This window comes from Anarrhichthys ocellatus, unplaced genomic scaffold (genome assembly GCF_004355925.1).
Source record: "Anarrhichthys ocellatus isolate YVR2014 unplaced genomic scaffold, GSC_Weel_1.0 scaffold120, whole genome shotgun sequence".
Classification (NCBI taxonomy): Eukaryota; Metazoa; Chordata; class Actinopteri; order Perciformes; family Anarhichadidae; genus Anarrhichthys; species Anarrhichthys ocellatus.
In genome coordinates this window covers 732034-753695 of record NW_022280150.1, presented here as the reverse complement: position 1 = coordinate 753695, position 21662 = coordinate 732034, and the positions used below count along the sequence as shown (strand labels likewise).

Here is a 21662-nt window from a genome sequence, read left to right as displayed (position 1 = left end):
AACCAGACTGGACTTAGTCCGACCTCGTGTTCCTTATGAAACTAACACATCCAGGGTCAGTTTTCTTTGGCTTCTCAAAGTCTTCCTGACAGTTTCTCTTGTCTGTTGTCCAGGTGAGCAGCCCAAAGATGACCTCATCTCTGATGTGGCTGGGAAACACGGTGAGTACAGTAGCTGGAGACACGTTTCTTTTGACTGTACAGATAAGAGTTTCTTAAATCCATTTACCCTGCATAGTCTAGTGAAAGGTTTTAGGTCCAATCACTCTTCAAGAACTAGAATAGATCTTTATTGTCATTGTGCTTAGAAGAAGGACAATCTGTTTAGTGGTTCTTAGGCAGTGTGCACTTGTGACTAGTGTAATGTTCATTAATATAACAGTTAGTATGATATGATAGTAAAGAGTGGAGCGCAAATAGTCCACAAAAACTCTGTCTTTGGAGTTGGGTGGAGCGATGTGGCCAAAATCTCCTATCTCGATATAGGTCATGTCATTTCTCAATCACGATATATATCAGGATAGAGCATGTTTTCTGATCATTTAATAATTCTGTATGAAACAAGCACATGGTAAAGCCTATTTTTATTTACTCCTGTGTGAATTAAATACTCGACAAATGAGAAGCACTAGGTATTTTCTCTTTTTATTTAGAACTTTAGTGCAAATTAACAGTTTCAAGTGAAATTATAAGTAAAAAAAAAATGAATATATATAGACCAAGCCTATATTGCCATCTATATTATAAAGAAATATAAAAAATGATATACAGTAGACATATTTATATTGTGTTGCCTATTTATGTCATCATATTGCCCTGCTTTGGAGTATTTACTGCCCGTAGGCTTGAAGAGGAGAGCAGCTGTTACAATAGATTCTAGTGACAAGAAAAAAACATTAACAGGCACTAGTTATGGCTGTGCAATATATAGATATTGTGAAATGAAACTTGATATCGTAATAGGGCTTAAGTATTGTTTCTTCTTTTAAAAGCTGCATTACAGTAAAGGAATGTAATTCTTTGAACTCGCCAGACTTTTCTAGCTGCTCTGTTATCTGCCTTTACCACTTAGCCATTATAAATATTCTGTGAAAGCACCAATAGTCAACCCTACACTAGTTGCAATACTGATATCGGGGTATTTATTATGTATTTATAGTGTCACTTGAGTCCAACCTGAGCAATCAGCCAGGCCACTCAAACCCTTTAGTTGCTTGGCTTTAAACTATCAGCGGGAGTGAATGCTGTTGTGTGAAGGCTCTCAGTACTGAGCAGCTTCTGCTTCTGTTTTCTGCAGCAACCCTCCCATCAGGTGAAGATGAAGGTGGACGACAAGGGGCCCTCAATAGGTTCAGTGCCATGTGGTCCTCCTTCCGCAAGGGCAAAAGAGATAGTGAGTATTACATTACATTACATTGACACATCAGAGAAAAACAATTCACTTTTTTTCCTTTTTTTTTTGCATTGCAAGTACTTCCAATTTCTTGTTCACTGTTACCTCGGTGCCCTGAGTGTCAGACCAGAGAGTGGAGGAGATGGTGCTGGCCGTTGGATCACACTGTGGTTGGGGGTTAAACACCGTGTGATGTTTTCTAGTGAGGGTGTAGAGTAGAGTAGAGTAGAGTAGGGTAGGGTAGGGTAGGGTAGAGTAGAGTAGAGTAGGGTAGAGTAGGGTAGGGTAGAGTAGAGTAGAGTAGCCATTCTGAACACACAGTGAACAGACATGACGAACAGTGTTGAGCTGTTGTGATCAGAGTTCTGCTGCAGACACCAGGGGATTTCCATCAGGCTCCTCATTTCCCTGAGAGAATCTCTGTGGTTTAGGTTTGATACTGAGGGAAATGAAAACAAAACAAACTACGTTGTTGTTATTCCCCACCAAGCAAACTACCTAAAAAGATTTATAAACTGCTATTGCTATTTTACTAAAACTGCACTCGTGATAAGCTACCAGCCCGACAGCCTCACTTCAAAGGAACAGATTTTTCTGGAACTTATCATCACTGCACACCCCAAACATTTTGTAAGGCAGATCAGCCTACTGATCATAAAACTATACATAGGCCAAATTTGGGAGTATTTGTGCATGTGCAAGTGTGGTAGGAGATGCTTCAGCAGGCCTAAAAACACACAGACACAAGGCTGCCAGCCTGAGAAAAAAAGCCCCTTGCTGGGGCTCTTTTATTTTCGACAAAAAGGGAGGAATGCAGCAGAGAACACGTGAACAGCCTGGCAGCCAGTGGAGAAGACAGGATGAAGCTGGGCTGTTGGAATAGGCTGGATACTGGTCTCTGAGCAGAGCCGGAATCAGTAGAGTTGTCTGGGCCAACATCTGTAAGCAAACATTTGTTCAAGGATTCAAAGGATATTTATTGTCATTATGCAACACAGGGATACACAACCAAAGTCAGCTGTAGCACATTTTCAACACAACAAACACATGACAAACTAAACTAAAACTGTAGTACTTTCCTGTAGTGCATTCTTTTCATTTGCATCATAAGGAATGTAAAGAGCAGCAACAGAAACTATTCTCTGGTCAGATAATATGGCTGACATCTTCACATTAAAAACTCTACATGAGGAAAAAGACATTGTCCATCAACTGTGACTGTGTTTGAGCACCAAGCATCATGATGTGAACACAGAGTCCTCCTCTCAAGTTCAGCTTGATCCTGGTCCACGATGGATCCAGGTCTCTGTGAAGATGTGGGTTCAACAGTCACAAGCTCCCAGTGCTTTCATCCATCTTATTTTTCTGCGACTGAACTAGTGGAGTAGCCTCAGGTCCTAGCTGGGTTAGCTTAGCTTCCATCTTGGCTCTCCTCCCTCCCTGTTTGGTGGCGTTTGGTCCGGCAGGTCTGGCTGGTTGGTCGGCCGTGGAGCAGTGATCGTCTCAAAGTCCGCTGCTCTTAATCCCCACGCTTCCTTTTGTGATGAATGTCTTCTGTCATCTGCTATGAGTGATGAACATGTAAAAAACAACAAATAGACAAAAATGTAGCAAAATTCATGGGAGCTACCATGCGCAGCATGTGCATGCGTCACCGTTGCCATAGCAGTTGTTGCAGACACTGGGAATAAATTATGGAGTAGAATCAGAAGAATGAGAAATTCTATCCAAAGAGAGGATAAATATAGTTATATCCAACAGTTGGCATAGTGGATGTTTAGACATCCAGCCTCTGACTCCTCTTGGGCTGCAGCCAACCAAAGAAAATCTTCGTCAACTTAAATTTTTGGTGCTCCGCCACCGATTAGTCGATGGGGAAAAATAAATCTAAATGATATCTCCAGATGAACTACAAAGACAGAGATGAGCGCCGCTGTGCTCAGTTCAGGAGCAGCTACAGACAGAAAGCTGTGCAGAGTGATCTCAGCCAATATATTACCTTCACTGCAAGAATGACCTCATTGGACAAACCACAGTGTCGTACACCTACAAACTGTGCTGGGGCCAACAACATAGAGTGAGTCACAATGTCAAATTCATAAATATCAAAGCACCTTATGAACACCCTATGAACCTGTCATGATAGTGGGATCCACATTGTCAGTGAGGTTTTCTGAGTGAGTGCAGTCTTTGATGACTCGTAAGATGAGGAGACACTGAATGACTACATGCAATATGGTGATAACTGACCTTCGCTGTGTCCTGCCCTTCTAAATGGCCAATCACAGCGTAGCATCGGCCAGCTCTGACAAGGGGTCCGACATCAATCTGTCTCTGCTCCATGCAACTGTTTCAGATGTTCTTCATTTTCAGGCTGGTTTCGTGGATTTGGATCTAGTCCTGGTTAAACGTGTCATAGTGATACTTGTTACACTGAGAGGTGGTAAGAAGTTATGAGTCTCTAAAATGTTAGGTTTCTCAGTTAAAAACCTGCGGAGCTAACAATAGCAGAGTACGCTAGCACATCATTAACTAGCGTTAGCACTTCTATGCTAAGCTAGCTACTGAAGGTATCCTGAATGTATACACATGCTGCTTTGGCTTTTTAATGATTTCATTGTCTTCTGTCTCCAGGTGAGGTGGTGGTTCACTTTTACACTGTTATCTGTAGCTTTAGCTTCTATCTTTATCTTTTCAACCTTTTTTAACTGCTGAATCAGTTTGACATCCTGGATACATCCTTTAGACAAATATTGAAGACACTCCTGTCTGCTTCTATCTGGAATCCCCGTTTAGTTTATGAATATATATCCCTGAATATTTCTTCAGGGAGTGCAGTTTGTGACATTGTGTGCTCAATGGTAGCTCTGACAGCTAGATGGAGTAGTGGAATTTTTGTACTTGAGTAGGAAGAAATCATTTAAAGGAATAGTTCAACCTTATGGGAAGTACACCTTTCAGGGGGGATCGTGTCCAGAATTGGAATTGGAATGAACTACTACTTGAAAAGAAAAAGAAAGAAAGTGAGCAAGTGGAGAAGTATCATTGTGTCCCTTCTTTGAGGATATGTTTATAATAATTTAGACTGTGGTCTTTTCTCCCGAGGAGAGCAAAGGGAGGAGAGGACAAAAGCCGGGGCTGGAGCATAGCTGAGACCGACCGAGTCCTGTTAAGTTACCGCTGATGAAAACCCAACATTTACTGACCCGGCTGCTTCAAAATAAAAGCTTTTAAATCAAAAATAATAGGGGACTTTTATTGTGCAGAATTTGCTTTGACATGCTATCCAATAAAAAACAGTCTACTGATACTGCAGGGAGGAGGAGAAAGCAGCAAAAGTAACGTAGAATTTAAAGGAAGCAAAATGTGTTTATCCACCGTTTTACAGCCGCTCCTTTGACCCCTAAATGTGTCTGATCACTATCCGATCAGGTGCCGATCCAAGGGGCCTCTAAACCTTTCCATCTGCATCACAGTGGTAACCCTGGATGTATTTCCACATTTCTGTGTAGGAGTCAAAGACCCTGAGCCGACAGAGCCGCTGGGCCCCGTGGTGGCAGACAACACATCCAGGCAGCACCGCTACGTCAGTGGTCAGTACTTCTTTGAGTATCTGGTGGTGGTCAGCCTCAAGAAGACCAAAGATGGCAGCAGCTACGAACCTCAGATTACCTACCAGTTTCCCAAGGTCAGTTTGATGGTGGAATGTCCAGTAGGTGAGCCTAACAAAGCAAACCTGGAGTGTTTTTAGGAGTGAGACGGGTTACAGTTATACACTGTCCAGTTGGAGAAGGCAAAGCTGTGCGCTCTGTTATCTATATATTCCCTGGAGGGTCATTTCAATTTATGGCCACGAGAGGTGGTTTAAACTTCAACAAACAAATTAGGATAAAAATCGGATTGTTTCTCAGAACTAGAGATGTCTGCCTTCTCTCGGCATTAATGTGTACTTCTCGCGCTGTCACGAGCCTCTCGTCCATGAGTAGATGAACGCTTCCTTCTGCGCGTTGATATGGTTGGCTGGTGTAGTTGGGAAGAGAGAAAATAGTTCCTCCACGAAACTGCTCACAAAAAGGTATCCATGAAATGCAGCAGCACAACAAATTATAGAGGAGAAGAAGACTGCAAGCTGATGTAAACATTACAGGACACAGAATTTAAAAGGTACCTCCATCATCTGTTTGTTACCTGTGTCGTAGCCTCGTCCAAAAAGAACTAAATCATCATCTTAGCGATGAGTGTAAAATCAGACACAGCCACTTGAACTGAGGTTTGTTGGGGAACTTTGCGTGGAGAAAAAAATCAAGAGATGTTCATATTCTGTAGTGTGCGTCTGAGAAAACCTGAACGTTTTTTAAAGAACAGACGTGTGCTTTCAGAGAGATGGGATGGCGAAGTTTCAGAAGGAGGAGGAGGAGAAGACGCTAAAGGCGATCACTCTCTTTTGTTTCCCAGAGGGCATCAACTGGGCTCCTTTAACAGAATACCACAGGTACAACTGCTCCTCTGCCAGCTGCTTCGTCGCTTTGATAACTTTGATTCCTGTGTCCATGGTTCAGTTCAGTGTTTATGTCCTTTCCCTTTATGTTTTCCAGTGAGACTTTCTCCTTCGTTCTGACTGAGGTTGATGGTAGCAGAAGAAACGGATACTGCAGGAGGTTACTGGTCAGTGTGCAGACTGAAGTTGTCTTCACTGTGTCACCATTTGGATCTCATTCTCCAGTGTTCACTTTATAAACCTCTCCTTTCTTTCTCCGATCTGCAGCCTGGAGGGAAAGGAGCTCGACCTCCGGAGGCTTATTGTATCATCAGCTCGGTGGCTTGTTTCGGCCTCTTCTCCAAGGTGAGTTCAATTGAACTTTTCTAAATCTTTCAGCTTGTTTCTCACTGTGACTAAACTCGGCCGTACTTCTTTCCGAACATCGTGAATTTCCAAATTAGCAACCAGTCACTTAAAAACTATAGGAAACTTGAAAAATGTGAATGTGTAACCAAGTAGGTGTATTGTGTCAGTGGCCTTACCTTAAGCTCCAAGATCATGCTTTGTTTATCACCCGGTTCAGTCATTCTGAGGAATGCGTTTCCAGAATGGAGAGCCCTTGATCACGATCGATCGTTGGCTAGTGAGAGTTAGGGAAATGGCATCTTGCCAAACTAGGTGGGTGGGGTCTGCTTCATGGGTGTATGAAGAGAACTGGATACAGCGTTGGAGGCGGCGCCCAGCTCTTTCCTATGAAAGTTGCTAAGTGGCACATGAAGCAAAAAAAGTTTGAATTACAAGTACAGAAGTCTGATAAAATGACCTGAATCTTCCGGTGATATTCAGCATCCATGAGCCCATAGAGCAAGCTTCCTTTAGCCCCGCCTCCCAGCCCTCGGTCCAGCCTCCTTCTCATTCACATGAATGGAGGAAGTAAAAAAAGTTCTGGTTTCGGGTATTTCTTCCTAAAATGTCTTTTACTTATAACTTGTGACTTAGATAAGTTCACCAAATATAATTTGGGCTAGGTTGATTGAGAACAAGGAAAAATGTATGCTAGCGCCTTGCCTTCCATTTTGGAATGTTATGGAGACATTCATTTCTGACAGCAAAATGTCAATAGAAACAACACAATGCTGGCTTTTCTTTTCTAGCACACAAAATGGCATTTTTTGCTAGAGGAAACCAAACTAAAACATTGAATTACTTCCTGGTTTTGTGCTGATGTCTTAGACTTGTACTTTGTGTGGAAATATGGTAATCAATGTTTTAAAAATCAGAACCAGCAGGTCAGAACAAGAAAACAAAACAGAAATTTGATTTGGCCACCAAAATTGCAATTGGCGCATCTCTAATTTATTGTGATACTGTCAGAAACTGCAGTGCAGTACAAATTGGGAGAACAATAGCAGGAAAACAAAGAGTGGTTCGGCATGTGGTGGCTTCATTTTCAACGTTTGCACAGATTTTTTTGAATGAATCAACGATTTGGTAGTGACAATAGAAAACAAAGACTAACAGAACTGTGTTTGTGTTTTATGAAATGTAAAGCTGATCCCATTTATCATATGCATTCATGCACCATTAGCACTCAGCTCACTGCAGTAAGACATTCAGTGACTGCATATTTACATTTACTTAACCTTTATACTTATATATCTGGAAAAATCCGCATCAGACTCAAGTTCCTCTATATGATATTCAGAGCATTAATATAGCAGTAAACAACCAGTCACCTAGTCTTGTTAAAAAAAAAACTCTAATGAGACTTTATTTGTAAAGCATGAGAGTTAAAGAAGTTTGGATATATTGGTATTAATCAGTACCATATCATGACTGTGTGTGCAGATATTTGACGAGGTGGAGAAGCGGCGGCAGATCTCCATGGCCATGATCTACCCATTCATGCAGAAGCTGAGGGAGGCTCCATTCCCAGCTCCCGGACACACTGTGGAGATTAAGAGCTTCATTCCTGAGTCGGGCACTGAGGTCAGACCAACACCCCTCCTTATACTCATAGATGATCAACAGACTGTTTGCTCTTTTCAAGTTTAACTTGAAAGATTCACAGTAGCTCAGGTTTACCGAAGTTTAAAACTAGTTCTGGTGCAACAGAATTATTAGATAAGACAGTGGCGGGCCTGCAAGGCCTTCTCTGCTGGCCTAAACAAAATCACAAAGCTATATATATTTAAAAAAAAAAAAAAAAAAAAAAAATGGTGAATTTAATAATTTTTATAATACACTACATGTATTATAATTTATAAAAATATTTTTCCCATTATCTTATTTTCTCATTGCACAGCTACTGTCTTCCTCAGTTGCTCTGCTTCCAGTGCAGCTTGTTTTAAGTAGAGCTTTTATCCAATCAGATTTCACCTCTGTGTCTCTAGGTAAGAACAGAGACCCAGGCCTGCAGAGTCTCACCTGCAGCCAGTGCAGATTAAAGTAAATGGGGACGATATTGTTGATTGTCATAGTGTTCAACCAATCAGAACTTTAGTTTGACATGTTGGGCGTATTCTTTGACTATCAGAGCCTGCGCGCCGGCCTATAATGACGTCAGCATTACATGCCGCCAGTGTCCGTGTGTAGCTTTCCCGCGAGGTACAGAGTGTGCTGTGAAACTTAACAGCCAGCAGAGGCTGATGGGTAGTGAATCACATCACGTGACACAGCTCAGCCAATCAAAATGCATTCTGATTGAGTGAGATGCACCATGATAGAGGAACCTGAGCCGAGGAAAGACATTGCAGAGCAGTACATTCAACGCTCAAGTTGTGAAAGTAAAATCCTGTGATAATCTCTTTGGGTCGCGGCTTGTCATTAAGGAATGATGGTGGATCCCACAGCCAGACCAGCTGAGAACATTATATTTTCCTAAATTTAGGCTTTTGCATTTTCTAAATGCTCGAGCATTATTCAGACGACTCGTACCGAATGGTTTAATACGACGATGTACATAGTTACAGCCTTAAAAATGAATAACAGCTGTTGCGCCATAATGTGGTTATTAGGTGGTATTTCAGCTGCAGGACAGCAGTGAAGGCCCAGGTATAAAATGCACGGCCCGCCACTGAGATAAGATGCATATCCCTGTTTTGTTGAGGAGAGAGCGAAATGCATCCAATCTGGTGTACGCAACACAATTACATAATCAGCCCATTGATATTTAAAGGGGCCCGCTTTTTGTGTTTGGCATCACACCCAGTCAGATGAAGAGATTCAAAGACAACCGATGTTTGATTAAAACTAGTGTTTTATTTTCACATCTCTGACCATTAGTTCTCTGATATTATTTGCTGAAATATCCAAATGAGGCTACATCTTTAAGAAGAAGAAACACGAGCAGTCAGATAATCAGACAGGAAACAAATCTCCAGGTTAGACCAGAAAAATAGTCAAATGATCACATAGACTGTCTGTCTGTTTTAAACATTTTCCTGTACACTACCTACTCTCCAAATAAACTGCTTTAGCTATAATTTGTCTACACGATCAGCTTGTTTCCAACCTGTCTGATTGTCTGACTGCTCATGTTTCTTTTTCTTTTTTTTTGCCATGTCACCAGTTCTGAGATCTCAGAAGGGATAGAACCGATGGTCAGTACTCAGGAAATCTGCCGGTCTTGAAAAGCATTTCATTCATTTTCCTCCTAAAAAGGCCTTATAATGTATAAAAGGGATAGTTTGGATGTTTTGAAGCGGGGTTATATGAGGCACTTCTCCACAGTCAGTATTTTACTACGGTAGATGGAGTTTGGAGTACCAGCATGGGAGCAAAGTAATGTACTGCTGTTGACGGGGAAGTGGTAACGTATTTTGGACAACATGAGTTTAAGGGTATGCTATAGAATATTTTCACCGCTTTACCTGCCATCAGAGAGCTGAAACAGAAACACTTCCCTCATCAGGCCACATACCATGTTTCAGCAGCCATCACAAGTTTTTACTGATGCTGGCCATTGTTTGTGCTGGAGTTACTGTGGCCAGCCCCCGGGGTGAAGTGAGGACAAAGACATGGTTCTCCAACCAATGGATGCATCTCATCCCGTCCTTTAGAGCTAAGCTTTAGTGCCTTGACAATCAGACGGGCGTCAGAGCGACTTGTCAGTTGAGTGATGACATATTTGTGACAGCGGTGGTGACTCTCCACCAGATCATCAGTCTGACCCGGCCGTTGGATTCCTGGCTGGAGCACGTGAACTTCCACACACTGTTCGGCTGCCTGACAGACGAGGAGGTGTTGCTGGTGTTTGCCGCCACCGTCCTGGAGAGACGGATCGTCTTCATCGCTGATGAACTGGGGTATGACACACTCACACAGACCTCATCAACCTCATTCATGCATCGCTCGAGTACCAAACGTCCTGCACAAAGTGAAGAGCAGAATATGTTTTGAACTGGACGGTGTGACTTACCCGGGACGTCCGGTGACTGCATTTCATTCTGATGGAGTCAATCACAAATCAGACATCCACTGGAGGCATTTTAGATGTGGAGCGTCTTCAAGCAGTCTGTTCTTCATCACTGTGTAGAGTAAAGCTTTAAAGGGATAGTTTGGATCTGTTCAAGTGGAGTTGTATTAAGTTCTTCTCCATAGTCAGTGTATTACTACAGTAGATGGAGTTTGAAAAAAACCAAACAGGAGTTCCAGCACAAAAGCAAAGTAATGCACTTCTGTGGACGTATTTTAGACACCTAAAATATCTGTATCAGTTTAAGGGTACGCTATATTTATAGTATTTTTACCACTTTACCTTGCCACCAGACAGACCTTTCAGACGGGGAACTGAAGCTGTGATATTTATCTATGCTCTCTTTGAAACACAGTGCCAGTTTGCCTCCTCCTGCCCTTTGATTAGTCAGTATGCAGGCTAAAGAACATTTCAGTGTGCTGGTGGTGGAAACTACCGATGCACAAAGGAAACGGAGGAGCTGCTCACAGCTGGAAAACAAACTGCAGTGTGGCTTGTAAACCAAAAATAACGGTTAAATCTTTGGGAAGACATTTAGCTCTTTGTGACGTTTAACTGACTGTTCGCTAAGTTCGTAAATACAGACTGGCCAATCATAGTGTAGCATCGGCCAGCTCTGACCAGGGTCAGACAAGTCTCCAGATCTGCTCCGTAGACTCTCATCAATAGTTTCAGATGTTCAGGCTGGTTTAGTGGGTTTGGAGCTCGTCCTGGTTAAACGTTGTGTGATAGTGATACTCGTTACCCAGAGAGGTTAGAAGGAGAGATATGTTTCTAAAACGCTACGTTTCTACTTAAAAACCTGTGAAGTACATTAGCACATCATTAACTAGTGTTAACACCTCTATGCAATGCTAGCTACTGAAGGTAAACTGAATGTACACAAGTCCCCGTATGGACCAACTACAAAGTGTGGAATGGTAGTGGTGAGGTGCCAGTTTGCCTCCTCTTGCCCTTGAGCAAGGCATCGAACCCCCAACCGCTCTGGGCGCCTATCTGTGGGGCGCCTATCTGTGGGCCCCCTCACTCCCCCTCACATCTCTCTGTATTAAGGCCTGTGTGGAGTTCATGTTTGTGCATGTGTGTCTTTCTGTCTGTCTGACTGACTGATGTTTCACTGAATGGACATTACATAGAATTTGAGTTTATTACAGTACAGTTATCCAACCCTTTCAATGTTTTATTAGCCTCTATCATTTGACAGTTTGCCATTATTCAAATACTGGCTTTTCTCAGAAATGGTATGATGGTGTGTACTCGGTTGGAAAATGATTTGTTTTGGAAGCCGATTGGCTGATCTGGTGGCCCTGGCATTGTCATTAAAGGAACCCGTGCTTGTAATTACATTGCAGCTCAAATACAGAGAATAACTGAAGTGACTTGAGTTCATGATGAAACGGACTGACCCATCAAACCTGGACAGTTAGTTAGAATCAGTTCTGATATCAGCTCCCTTGTCTCCCCACAGCACATTATCCCAAGTCATCCATGCTGTAGCAGCCCTCCTTTACCCCTTCATCTGGCAGCACACCTTGATCTCCATCGTTCCGCAGATCCTGATCGACGTAGTGTGTGCGCCCACCCCTTACCTGCTGGGAGTCCAGAAATGCCTGCTGGACCAGGTCACCGACCAGAGTGACGTGAGTTGTGATGGAGAACGCAACCAAAGCGTTGCTTCATTTCTACAGAGACAGTGTTTGTGTATTAGAACAGCATTACTGGTGAAAGCTTTCTTTCTTCTGTCGGTGACAGCTTCTGGTGGTCGACTTGTCTGAGGATAAAAAGGAGACCTTCATTGCTTCAGTAAGTGTCGCATGAACAAAAATGTAAATAATCTTTTGGTTATGAATTGTAATTTTGAAATTCAATTAAAACATTTGTTTGAAATTGTTTTCCAGGTTGGTGATGAAAGCTCAATTCTGCCCCCGAAGCTCCAGACTGAAATACTAGAGGCACTAAGAACCAGAAAAAAAACATCAAGTGAGTCAAGTGCAACCCAAATCAAACACACTTGTATCAGTAAGGAGCAGAAGTGTAGTTTTCTGTCCTTTGTTTCAGCGGTGGAGGAGATGAATCGGGTCGTGTCGGAAGCCTTCCTGCATTTCTTTGTGAAAACAGTCGGCCATTACAGCTCGTACGTGAAATACAGCCGAGCCGGACAGCCGGGGGTGTTTGAAAAGAGGAGTTTCTACAAGGCCATTGATTCCAAGACCACTCGACACTTTGTCAAGAAGTTCATCCAGACGCAGACGTTTGACCTGTTTATCCAGGAGGTGGAGCAGCAGCAGCAGCCTGGACCGCAGCAAGGTGAGGACTGGCCACAGATCATTTAACTCAAAGATATAAATTAGGTTCAGATTCAATATAGGCCTGCTGTCAGATCTCTCTGCAGGGACTTGACTTTCAAAAAAACTGGCTTCTCACAGCCTCACTCTTCTCAAAACATTAACTAATCATCAAATTTAGGTCATTGCGACACTCACCGCTTCTCCAAATCCTCATTAACAAGGATTAAAACTGACTAGAGAAGTGGCAGCGCAACAGCAAGGTCTGATGGAGGAGGAATAGCTGTGTCCTAAATCCACCCTCGCTCTAATCAGCTTTTGAGAAAGTAGTGTATTCAAAGTCACAAAAATGGAGTTCACTGAAAACAGTCAGGATGCAGACCAAAATCATGTTCATTTTGAGTGTGCTGGTGGTCGACACAATTGTCCCACAATGCAGTGCACACAGGAAACGGAGGAGCTGCTCACAGCTGGAAAACAAATTGTTGACGAGTGTCTCTCTCCAAGAATTAGATATTTCAGAGAGTTTAGTGAGTGACAGTGTGGTCTCCATGGTAACCCTGACAGCTAGACTGAGTAACAGGGTTAGGCGGGGCTTAGCTAGTTCTAAATTTGCAGCTTGTGTCATTTCATGTTGGTATAAAACAGTTTTGTATGTTTGTTCATTCATATTGGCTAAAACAGTATACTAAAGATATCAGTACACAGTACACAGTGTAAACAGTTAGCGTGGAGTCTGTAGCACTAGTGCTTGCAGAGTATCCACCATGTTTTCCAGGTGTAGGAAGTGTTTCTTGTCAGCTTGATTCCGTTACTGATCTTGATGTACGACCATTTTTAAAAACCTGATGAAGTTAAATCAGCTTATACTCATTTGTCACATCAATGCACAACATTAATAAACAGGAATCCTATAACATGGTGATTAAAGAATTGATGAGATAAGATCATAATAATCCTTTATTAGTCCCACAGCGGGGATATTTTCAAATGTTGTATCCCAGATATGTAATGAGCCGGACATTTTACTGTGTGAAATTCAACCACTGACACTGTTTCTAAATGACCTCGGACATTCTGTGTCTTTTGACGGCAATGTCCTGTCGCTCATCATTCGACATACGACAATAACTATACAGTGGGTACGGAAAGTATTCAGACCCCTTTAAATTTTTCACTCTGTTTCATTGCAGCCATTTGCTAAAATCAAAAAAGTTCATTTTATTTCTCATTAATGTACACTCAGCACCCCATCTTGACAGAAAAAAACAGAAATGTAGAAATTTTTGCAAATTTATTAAAAAAGAAAAACTGAAATATCACATGGTCATAAGTATTCAGACCCTTTGCTGTGACACTCATATTTAACTCACATGCTGTCCATTTCTTCTGATCCTCCTTGAGATGGTTCTACTCCTTCATTGGAGTCCAGCTGTGTTTAATTAAACTGATTGGACTTGATTAGGAAAGGCACACACCTGTCTATATAAGACCTTACAGCTCACAGTGCATGTCAGAGCAAATGAGAATCATGAGGTCGAAGGAACTGTCCAAGGAGCTCAGAGACAGAATTGTGGCAAGGCACAGATCTGGCCAAGGTTACAAAAGAATTTCTGCAGCACTCAAGGTTCCTAAGAGCACAGTGGCCTCCATAATCCTTAAATGGAAGAAGTTTGGGACGACCAGAACTCTTCCTAGACCTGGCCGTCCAGCCAAACTGAGCAATCGTGGAAGAAGAGCCTTGGTGAGAGAGGTAAAGAAGAACCCAAAGATCACTGTGGCTGAGCTCCAGAGATGCAGTAGGGAGATGGCAGAAAGTTCCACAAAGTCAACTATCACTGCAGCCCTCCACCAGTCGGGCTTTACAGCAGAGTGGCCCGACGGAAGCCTCTCCTCAGTGCAAGACATATGAAAGCCCGCATAGAGTTTGCCAAAAAACACATGAAGGACTCCCAGACTATGAGAAATAAGATTCTCTGGTCTGATGAGACCAAGATTGAACTTTTGGCGTTAATTCTAAGCGGTATGTGTCCTGCCCAATACAATCCCAACAGTGAAACATGGTGGTGGCAGCATCATGCTATGGGGGTGTTTTTCAGCTGCAGGGACAGGACGACTGGTTGCAATTGAAGGAAAGATGAATGCGGCCAAGTACAGAGATATCCTGGAAGAAAACCTCTTCCAGAGTGCTCTGGACCTCAGACTGGGCCGACGGTTCACCTTCGTTCACCATCCAACCTGACGGAACTGGAGAGGATCTGCAAGGAAGAATGGCAGAGGATCCCCAAATCCAGGTGTGAAAAACTTGTTGCATCATTCCCAAGAAGACTCATGGCTGTACTAGCTCAAAAGGGTGCTTATACTCAATACTGAGCAAAGGGTCTGAATACTTATGACCATGTGATATTTCAGTTTTTCTTTTTTAATAAAGTTGCAAAAATTTCTACATTTCTGTTTTTTTCTGTCAAGATGGGGTGCTGATTAATGAGAAATAAAATGAACTTTTTTGATTTTAGCAAATGGCTGCAATGAAATAAAGAGTGAAAAATTTAAAGGGGTCTGAATACTTTCCGTACCCACTGTAGATGGGCTAATATTGGCTGATGTCTCTACTCGGCGCATCATTATTCTAACCCTGTAGGAGCATCTACAGGCCAGGGCCAAGGAAGGCTGAGCACCACCACAGACATGGGCCTCATATTGTGTGTTCTGCCTGCTGTTGGCGACTAACGTGATAGAACTTTAATCTTGAACGTTTTCTATCCATAATGCATCTTGGGAGACGTAGTTAACTTGCCCGAAATGTACACAGGCTTGTACCTTCGACTTTTTAGCAGAGAACCAGATGTTTTTTTTTACCGTAGTTATTCAAATTTTTGACTGATTACTTGTGTAAAGAGATTATGAATGTATTTGGAGAACCCAGAAGCACATTGCATACACTAGCATAAAATACTCGAGGGCAGATAGTATCTCTGTTTTGAGCTGCTCACCTTTAAACTCAAAACCAAACCATGTTTAGCAATTTTAGCTAAATATTAATGCTTATTATAACATTGAGCCAAACTTGCGTGCCCTTTCTTAACTAACCCAACCACCATAACAACTTGCATCATCAGTTGCGACAGCTACATGGGTTAGGACCACGGATCTCATCGTTATGAGATTCCAATCTCAGATCAACAACTCTTCATTTTGAGACCAGTACGAAGTCAGAGTTATGTGGTCACTTTTTTTTTTTTTCCTTCACCTTTGCTGAATGCAATTTGTATCCGTCGCAGAATTGGACAAAACGCATTGTAACTTCAAAGCTACTAAAGGTTACTGCTCTTGGTTAGCATTCAACAATTACTGTGAAAATCCTAACTTGTACAATGTACACCTACATTAAAAATAGCTGATCATTGAATTAATCCACTCGGCTAGCTAGCTGTATGTAGTCTAGTTATCACATTCGGAACAATATAGTGTTTTACTATCCTGTTACAGAGTCTTTCCACTTGAACTCATGTTAAAACAACTGAAGGTTTTTCTTTTCCAGTGCACTGATTCAAGCTCTGGTCCTTTTGTCCTGCAGGAATATTTCACAAAAAGATCCTTGAATACCAAGAGAAGGAGAAGGAGAAGAAGAAAAAGACAAAGAAACACTAGCTCTCAGCGTAGGACCCTGGGTGTATATAGGGGATTCATAGGAAACCATGTGAATGTTGCACTGTGTGTTTGATGTCCCGTGTTAGTTTTGGTTTTAAACAAGTGTGTACCAATGTGTGAATTACTGTATGGCTATGTTGCTGCTACTCTGTGAAACACTGGCAGAATGTGTTGGTTGTCAGCCTGTGGCCTGACGAGCAGGGAAATCATTTCACATAAAGATTCGTTTTTTTAAGCATACACCTCCAGTCTCTGATTTCTTTAGGCAGCCAGGCCCCAACGGCTAGACATCTTTTGTGTCTTACTAACAAATAACTAAGTCCTCTGCTGCAAGACTCATCCTACAATTTGAGGAGCGGCCTCCTCTGCCTCTATGGATATTGTCACTTAGATGATCAGAATCAGCTTTAACGGCCAAGTAAGTGTGTAAGTGTTTATTTTGTTGCTCTCAATGTACACATGCAGAGATGCGGCATTAAAAAAGGAACAACTAGATGGGTGCACTTAATAGAAGACAAATCTCTGTCTGCAGCGACCACTGCTGTATTTTGTGATTGAATTAATACAACCTACAATTGGCTATCCCCCACACCCCACCCTCTAGACACCAAGAGTATCTGGCTTCTTTTTATTTCACTCGGGCCCCTCTCCTTGTCTCTTCCTCGCTTCTCTGTTCGCATGTCCTATGGGTAGGACAAGGACGCAAAGAGAGGATGCGAGGAAAGAAAATGGATGTACAAACTGGGAAATGAGACACGCCTGAGCACTGTGTTCCAAATTGCATACTTTTTCTATTTTACTTTTAGTAGTCTACATACTGCAGCTGCACCTCAAAATATGCACTGTTGCATGCAGCATGCACTAAATTGGGGACATACTACTTAATATTAAAATATAATATTGCACCTTGAACTTTGACCCCCTTGCTCATATATTTGTTGCACAGGATTGTGGGTCAGAATAGACAGAAAAGCATGCTTGTTTTTTTTTTTTGGCATACTGTATTTAACATATTTGAATTAGGAAAAGCACAACACACTGTTCCGCCTAGTCTCACCCTACTGAGCTGTGATTGGCTAGTGGCAAGTACTACTGTGCTGTGATAGGAGGATTATCTGACAGCGTCAATGAGCTTTTCTATAATGAATCACTGAGTTGTTTAATTTTACTTATAGAGCGGTTTATTTTCATGCTTCATTGGTTACAGAAATTGAGTGCACATGGGAGACTTAAAATAAAGCTTTTCTGCCAGAAAGCCCTGAAGGACACTTCAGCTAGGCAAAGTGAGTCGAACAGTCGGATAAGTGCTATATGATAGTTGGTATAGACCACTCACAGCAGTAGTACTACCCAATCACAGCACAGTAGCGCGAGACAAGGTGAAACGCCTTTGGGGAAAATAAGACGTGGTCCGAGACTGTCCGTGTTGCAACTGGACCGGCTAGTATTTATGTCGCAGGAGGCGTCCAAAGGTCCTAAACATTTTGTTAACTCATTGTAAATAGCAAGATAAGGAGTTGGTGAATTGACTGGGTTGCTAGCGGCTTCTGGCTCCACACGAGCAGCGGAAGAGACGCACGGGGAACCGGTTAGACTGGCGCAAAGGACCCGGGGACTTGAGTAGTGGTGGGACTGGTCAGGTGTGTGGAGTGTTTTGGCCGCGTGATGAAGTAAAACACCTGAGTGGGAATGTGAAATGTTTTCTTAGCAAAAGCCTTTAACTAGTTGTAAATGGATGCCATCACTTACTGTCTTCGTTCCCTAAAGAGGTTAAAACTGTCACAGAATGAAACCCTGGGGATGGCCGGCTGAGGAGAGCCAGGTGTGCTGCGAAAGCAGCCGGCTGACACGCCCCCCCCCCCCCCCCCAGGAGGGGATGGGACCGGATACACGGATGTGTCTCACTGAGGTGAACTGGATAAAGTCGGTTTTTAACATTACAGAATCCTGTTAACGGGCACCATTTGTGGCAATGACTGGGAAATTGCGATTCATTAGCTAGAACCTTAACAGCCCGTTTTAAATGTGCTTTTTATTTGGCACAAGGAAAATGTACAAAACAAGACCGGAGATTAGCACTAAAAAAGAATAAAGCACAATCGTGCACTGAAAATCAAGAGAATATTAAGTGTATATATATCTAATAATTAAACAATCAACGACAAAGAAGATAAATGATCAGGTCAACAGACGAGGAGCACAAAAGGTCAAAGTAATATTTTGGAAATCTTTTGAATGGAAATAAAAGATCACATCAGAGCAAATATACACTTTATTTTCTATGCACCAAGGTTTGTTTGGATGTGTGCAACATGGTTCAACTTGAAACTCACGCGACTCAACTTCTTTCGTTCCATGGCACAGACGGGTGCAGGTGGACTGATGCTTACAGTCTGTGGGAACTATGGAGGAGACTTCAGGATCATCCTGCAGTCCTCCACTTCCCTCTGTTGTGTTCTTCTTTGCGTTTTGTGGCAGAATGAAAAGCCAACTTTTAGCTGCATAGCGCCACCTACTGTACCGAATTATGTAGAACCGGATCTAGTGCTTTTGTCTGTAATACACTTTAGTGTCGGTAACTATAAGTTATACTACAGTGTTATTGCTATGTTTTTAACTTTAACTGTCAGTTGTGTTGTGAGTTGAAACGGGTGTTATTCTTTGTCCCACACTTACAGATCTGTGGCCCCGATGCGAGTCTTCTCTGTATGAAGATCTGAGGTATGATGTTTTTTTTTCTCATTACCAGCTGTGTTGTGTTTAATGTTCAATATTAAAAGCATACTCAACTTTTTAAATGCAGTTACCTTTTAAGCTTCTTCTGAGCTTCTGATTCATGAAATGATAGGATATGTTCTGTAATAGACATCCAGACGTCGTTCCGTGTGATTTACACTTCCTGAGAATATCCTCGTCTCTGATGTCCACAACTTCAGAATACCTGAAGCTGAAATGATTTAGGAGCTCATTTGTCTTCTTTGTCGGTTCTCAGAGAAAATATGTGATGTGTTGGAGGAGCAGCAGACTGGAAGGACATCAGGGTGAGGAGAGGAATACACTACAGTCTGTACACAGCTGGAAATATATATATTATATTTGAATGATTGTAATGTGATTTATGTTTTGTGTGTCTTCGTCCTTCTGAAAACGTTGGAGGAGCAGCTGGAGAAGCACAGAGAGGCTCGTCAGAAGCAGCTCAGCCTCCTCTGAGATGAGATTGATGCTGGACGAACTCAGAGTAAGGAAACAAAAGCAAAATATTCTCTTTTCACTTTTTTATTTATAGTTGAAGATTATTTGTATTATATTTGTCCAGCATTTGAGCCTTTTGTATTGCTGGTAGATGGTGAATAACAGAACCAGGGCCATTACATAGTCTGTGAAACCACTTGACTACCTGGACATGCATATTGAAACATAACTGGGATTGAGATTATGCTTTGGTTGAATGTTTGTTTTTAGATTCACATTTCTAAGCACATTTAATCTAACTATTTGGCAATTCCTCCACTATGTCACATTGTGATGTCATGATTACATCATCAATAAGCGACCCAACATACCTCCCTGTGTTTTGTGTTTAGCCAGGCTTTATCTATGTTCCATGAAAGCTGGTACAACAAGTCTGTTTTAAAAGTGGTGAACCAGGGTCTGTTATAGGAGCAGCAAAGACTTTATATGTTTCATAAGTGTTGCTGTAAATGTCTGTTTCCTGTTCATCCAGGCGGCTGAATGAATAGAGAGACTTGCCTGAGGACACGAGAAGGGGAGTGCATGGAACAAACCTACAAGTAGTATTAGTTGTTGTTGTAGTTATTGTTGTTGTACTATTAGTATTACTAGCATTTGTTGTTGTTGTTGTTGTTGTTGTTGTTGTAATAGTAGCTATTGTAATAATGTTAGTAATTGTTTTAGGTGTAGTAGTCATAAAAAGTCAATCTATAGTATGTCATTAAAATGCCATAAAATTGTCATAGAAATAGCAAATTATGAATAGATAAAACATTCAAATGTCAGTATAGTATGTAATAAAAGGAAGTTGTAAAAAAATGTCATACTATATTATGTCATAATATAGTATGCTATGACAAAATGATAATATAGTATGTTCAGTAGGAATAGTATGTAAAAATATATATTATGTCTTAAAAGAAATGTCTTAAAAGTCATGGTATGGTATGCCATACAAATATCATGTATATCATAAAGTCATAAAATATGTTGTAGTATAGTATGTCATATAAGTTGAGTATTCATTCTATAGAAATGTCATTGTTTGGTATTCCAATAGAAATGCCATTGTATGATGTGTCATTAAAATGACATAGTATGCCATAAAAAAAGGTAATATAGTGAATCGTAAAAAATGTCATAGCTTAGTATGCCCTAAAATGCCAGAGAAATATCGTAGTAATGTAAGCCCCAAAAAATAATAGTATGCAAGGCATAGTAAGGTATGTCATAGAAATGTCATAATGTAGTATGTCATAAAAAAGTCTGATCGTGTCGTAATATATTATTCTATAGAACGTCATAACAATGTGATAGCATGTTATGTCATAAAAATAAATAAAACATGTCATAGTATGTCATGAAAACATTTTGAACAATGTCAGAGTATATAATGCTATGAAACATAAACACGTCATAGGATAGTATGCCATAAAAAATGACATTAAAAAATAAATCGGAATGCATGAAACTGAATATTAACAATTCTTATTGTGCACACTGCAACATAGCAAAGAAAAAATATTGCTTTCTTTTCAAAACAAATGTTCAAGATTGTTATATACAGTAAGCACTCTAAATAGTCATGAATTATAGTATGTCATACCATAGTGTGCCATAAAATAATGTAATAAAGTCATTGTGTATTATGCTGTGAACTTTAAATTCTTCTGGTGTACTCTTCTCCCCAAGATGTTTCTGAACTCACCTCTTCTTGTTCTGTATGAAGACTGGAACGCTCCTATTGAGATCAGACTGCATTTTATTCTATCATAGGTTTTAGTTAAGTGCTATATAAATGAAATTCATAATTGTTATTATTGCTGTAATAACCTTTGACGTCAGGAAACTCTTCGTCCCAGCCTGAAGAATCATCTCTGCTGACTGCACCCTGGCCTGGCCCATAAGATATGTAATAAAATTAATCTTTCTCCCTGTCTTATTCTTGCTAAATGCAGCACTTGACGCAATTTATTTTTTACAACTTTTATTGAATCAACACTGGATCACAGCAGGAATAATTACAGAAATGAAAGGAACTGGTGTATGCAACAAGGAGAACTTTGAGTCAAGAGTGCAGCTGAAAACCAGACTTGTACAAGAGTCTGTAGCGACACAATAGTTGGATGAACGTTCTCTTCCCCTT

The 21662-nt window shown here is 41.3% G+C and overlaps 1 protein-coding gene across 5 annotated transcripts in view; it reads left to right on the top strand.

Annotated features, from left to right (window-relative positions):
• Positions 1–21650, top strand: part of dennd2da (DENN/MADD domain containing 2Da) — a 33201-nt gene extending 11551 nt beyond the window's left edge. For 3 of the 5 annotated variants that reach the window (XM_031876940.1, XM_031876943.1, XM_031876942.1), the window contains 13 exons: positions 114–161; positions 1297–1392; positions 4905–5080; positions 5772–5884; positions 5988–6057; positions 6158–6235; positions 7721–7861; positions 10031–10179; positions 11818–11989; positions 12102–12152; positions 12248–12329; positions 12408–12656; positions 16212–16520. In XM_031876940.1, coding sequence (XP_031732800.1) covers positions 114–161; positions 1297–1392; positions 4905–5080; positions 5772–5884; positions 5988–6057; positions 6158–6235; positions 7721–7861; positions 10031–10179; positions 11818–11989; positions 12102–12152; positions 12248–12329; positions 12408–12656; positions 16212–16285 — 1499 coding nt within the window. In that variant the 3' untranslated portion in view covers positions 16286–16520. Of the gene's footprint in view, positions 1–113; positions 162–1296; positions 1393–4904; positions 5081–5771; positions 5885–5987; positions 6058–6157; positions 6236–7720; positions 7862–10030; positions 10180–11817; positions 11990–12101; positions 12153–12247; positions 12330–12407; positions 12657–16211; positions 16521–18963; positions 19007–19277; positions 19327–19447 lie in introns of those variants that run through there. The other 2 variants (XR_004213852.1, XM_031876941.1) reach the window with 2 other exon arrangements.
• Positions 21651–21662: the final 12 nt, after the last annotated feature.